The sequence below is a fragment of the Buceros rhinoceros genome, unplaced genomic scaffold (assembly GCF_000710305.1).
Source record: "Buceros rhinoceros silvestris isolate BGI_N320 unplaced genomic scaffold, ASM71030v1 scaffold32303, whole genome shotgun sequence".
NCBI classification, from domain to species: Eukaryota; Metazoa; Chordata; class Aves; order Bucerotiformes; family Bucerotidae; genus Buceros; species Buceros rhinoceros.
This window is the reverse complement of record NW_010404756.1, coordinates 3014-6133: the sequence shown is the minus strand read 5'-3', so window position 1 is coordinate 6133 and position 3120 is coordinate 3014. Positions and strand designations below refer to the sequence as shown.

The window sequence follows — 3120 nt, the reverse complement described above, 5'->3', positions numbered from 1 at the left end:
TTCCCGCCGGTCCGGCCGCGGCGCCAACAGGAGAAGAGCGTTGTGACGCTGTGGGCTGGCTGGCAGCAGCAGGTCACGCTGCAGAGGTGACAGCCAGCTCTTGACAGGGGGGTGACCCTCTCCAGAAGGCTAGTGCTCACCTCTGGGGAAGCCGATGTCTGCGGCGTCGGGCATCAAGGTCCCCGAGAGCTGTGAATTGGGAAAGGAAAAGAGGGTGAGGATCCGAGGGCAGTAGGAACAAGAGAGGACAATCAGGAACTGCTTCCTAGGGACACACCCAACTCCAGCGTGTCACTTAAATCGGCTCTTGCATCAGATCAGACTCCAGAAATGCTTCCCCCCGGCTCCCAGTACAGTTTGCCGGTTCTCAACCGAGAGCAAGTGACTGCCTGGGGCATCACCCACCTCTGAACAACATCTCAACGTCGTTGAGGAGCTCCTCTTTCAGAGACAGTACAGTTGGCCGGTGCTCAACCGAGAGCAAGTTACTGCCTGGGGCATCCCCCTCCTCTGAACAACATCTCAACGTCGTTGAGGAGCTCCTCTTTCAGAGAACTGCAAGGTCCCCCCTCCTCTCCCCACGCCTGGCTCCCACTCCCGCCCCTCGACACCTCACACCACCACCCGCGGCCCTCCTGCTCTCTCTTCAACCACAGTTCACGCGGCCGTCGCTATTTCAGTGCTTTGTCACCTGCGCGGCCAGACTCGGGTTATGGAGGTCGATGGCAGCGAGGGAGGGGACGCGGGACTCCGACCCGGTTTTACTGTCCTTTTTCAGAGCCCTGGGGTGCCACGCTGCAAAACACGACCGACATGCAGCGTTAGGGAAGCGAGAGAGCCGGGGTTTATGGAGGGGACGGCAGAGCTCCTACCTTCCGCTCCCCTCAGCTCGGGGAGGGGATTCAGTTCTGGCAAGCGCACGTCTGTCCTGGAGAACTCCCATTTGTTCCTGTTCGCCTGAAGGATGGGTTTTTCATTCGTAACCTGTAATCGGGGGTGGCAAACACTAGATCTTGGAAATGCAGAAAAAAACAAAGCTGTTTTCGAGCTTAAAAATGCATCAGCACGGCAGTGTCCTCAGTAGCTGGAACCGGTGCAGGAGGAAAAGACCCTCGTGTGCATGAGGGACGGGTGGCAGGAAAAAAGGGGTAAAGCTGAATCAGCTGGGAGTCGGGGTGAGGGCGCCAATAGGTGGGACTGTGGGCAGTAAAACGCTGGAGCTCAGAGCTGTCTTCGCTCTGCCGAGGGGGGAGCCAGGCGACTCACCGCTGCCAAGCTCAGGGTGTAATGGCCGGCGGGAGAAGGCTTCCGCTGCCTCAGAAACGGGGTCAGGTATTTCTTACTCTTCTCATCGACCCTGTAAGGAAACGGGCCCCACAGTTTGTGTTAACCGGGGTAACGCGGTGAGTATCAAAACACAACAGCAAGACATCCAGAAACGCATCGCGGTGTCGGCACGGCCTCGCCCCGCACCTCGCTCGCACGTCACGGCTCCTCGGCAGCAGGGACGAGGGACACAAGCTCCTCCAGCTCCGCTCCCGTACCTGTAGTGGAGGTTCCCAGGAGCCAACCCGGGCAGAGCGGGAGAAAAGGTGCGGTTGATGGGAGGGATGACGATGCCGGTGTTCTTGGCGAGGTCCAAGCTGCTGCTGGAGTCCTTCAGGCTGGTCTGAGGGCTGATTCTGAAGGGGGTGATGCGGCTGCTGTCGTAGAGGGAGCTCAGGAGGGAGGAGCGCTCTGCTTTCTCGGCCTCAGCTTTAGGGCACTTCGCCTTGCACAGCTTTGCCTCTCTGCTCCTTGGGTCAAGGCCAAGATCCTGTTTGGGAAGAGAAGCATCGCCCTCCTCTTACAGACACGTTTAAAAAGCCCTTTTGAGAGGGGGAAAACATCGAACGCTTCAACCTGTGCGATCCTGGAAGCATCTGATGGAGGAGGAATTGGGGTTAGGAGAAAACATGCCCAATGTCACCTCAAAGCCACTCTGACCGAAAGCGAAACGTGTCACTTTGGAGACGGGCCTTTTAACCCAGGTAAAGAGCAGCGCGTAAGCATGTTTTGGGGATTCCGCGTGACTTCTGCTTCCCCACCCGCTCTCCCTCCCGTCTTTGCCAGTAATGGCACCGCCAGGGGGTTTACAGGTGCAGGACCGGCCAAGCAGCCACTTGCAGATGGGCTGAGCCAAGCGCCCTTATAAAAAAGAATGAACTGGACGATCGTGCTTGTTTTTTTGCTGTGAGCTTAGGCTGCTGTGCACCCACAGTGAGTGTGAAAGATGAAAAAATAAGTGAGTACAGGCCTGGAAAAGAAAGGTGGACCCACCTGGACACTGAGCAGTTTTCTTTCTTCTAACACATCGTCCTTGTCCCTTTTGCTGATCTTTGATTTCTTTTGTAACTGATGGTCTCTGGCGTCTTTCTGAACCTTTAGTTTAAGCTCCTGAGTAAACCTACGTTCCATAGAAGGAAAACAAGTAAAACGTGCTGCTGCGAGTCTCGATCTATGCGGCGTGTCACACGGCACGCGGAGCGGTCGGTTAATGTCATGAGGAGGTTAACGAGGCAAACGTGCCGCTGCGACGCGTGCCCTTTCAACGGTTCTCCCGCTCCCAGGGAGGCTAACTGCTTCCAGCACGGAACGAACCCTTCACCTTTCAGCAAAGCCATCCCTGGTGAAGAAATCGCCCTGCAGGAGCTCGGCACAGGATGGTCTCTTGTCTGGGTCGATCTGCAAACACCTCTGTCAAATCAAGGTCAGCGTTAGAAGGCGAGAATGAGGTGAAGTGAGCAGGGAAATGTTCGTGGTAAAGGAACGGTTAATCACCCTGGCTAGATCCAGCACCACAGCAGAGAGCTTGGGGTATCGCTTGTCCAGGGATTCAGCCTCCTTCACATCGGGCAACCTCATGCCAGCAAAGAGGGGATTTTTATAGAATAACTCTTGGTGTCTTGGAATTAAATTACCTGGAATCGCACCAACAAAGCAAACACATGGAGGAAACAGAGAGCAGTCCCGTGAAACGTTTGGGAGGGTGAAATGCTGGCGCAGCCCTCCTGCGAAGGGCCAGCAGGCTGCGCTCACCCAGGCACTTGGTGATGTGGTAGAGCTGGTCGATGTCTGAAT

At 56.1% G+C, this 3120-nt stretch overlaps 1 protein-coding gene across 1 annotated transcript in view; it reads right to left on the bottom strand.

Moving 5' to 3' along the window:
- Positions 1 to 129: 129 nt before the first annotated feature.
- Positions 130 to 3120, bottom strand: part of CDKL2 (cyclin-dependent kinase-like 2 (CDC2-related kinase)) — a 5887-nt gene continuing 2896 nt past the window's right edge. The window contains exons 5-13 of the mRNA XM_010133498.1: positions 3079 to 3120; positions 2821 to 2960; positions 2648 to 2736; positions 2320 to 2446; positions 1545 to 1816; positions 1267 to 1357; positions 873 to 984; positions 692 to 795; positions 130 to 189 (exon numbers count right to left, since the gene is read on the bottom strand). The exon at positions 3079 to 3120 is cut by the window's right edge and continues 11 nt beyond it. Coding sequence (XP_010131800.1) covers positions 130 to 189; positions 692 to 795; positions 873 to 984; positions 1267 to 1357; positions 1545 to 1816; positions 2320 to 2446; positions 2648 to 2736; positions 2821 to 2960; positions 3079 to 3120 — 1037 coding nt within the window. The remainder of the gene's footprint in view (positions 190 to 691; positions 796 to 872; positions 985 to 1266; positions 1358 to 1544; positions 1817 to 2319; positions 2447 to 2647; positions 2737 to 2820; positions 2961 to 3078) is intronic.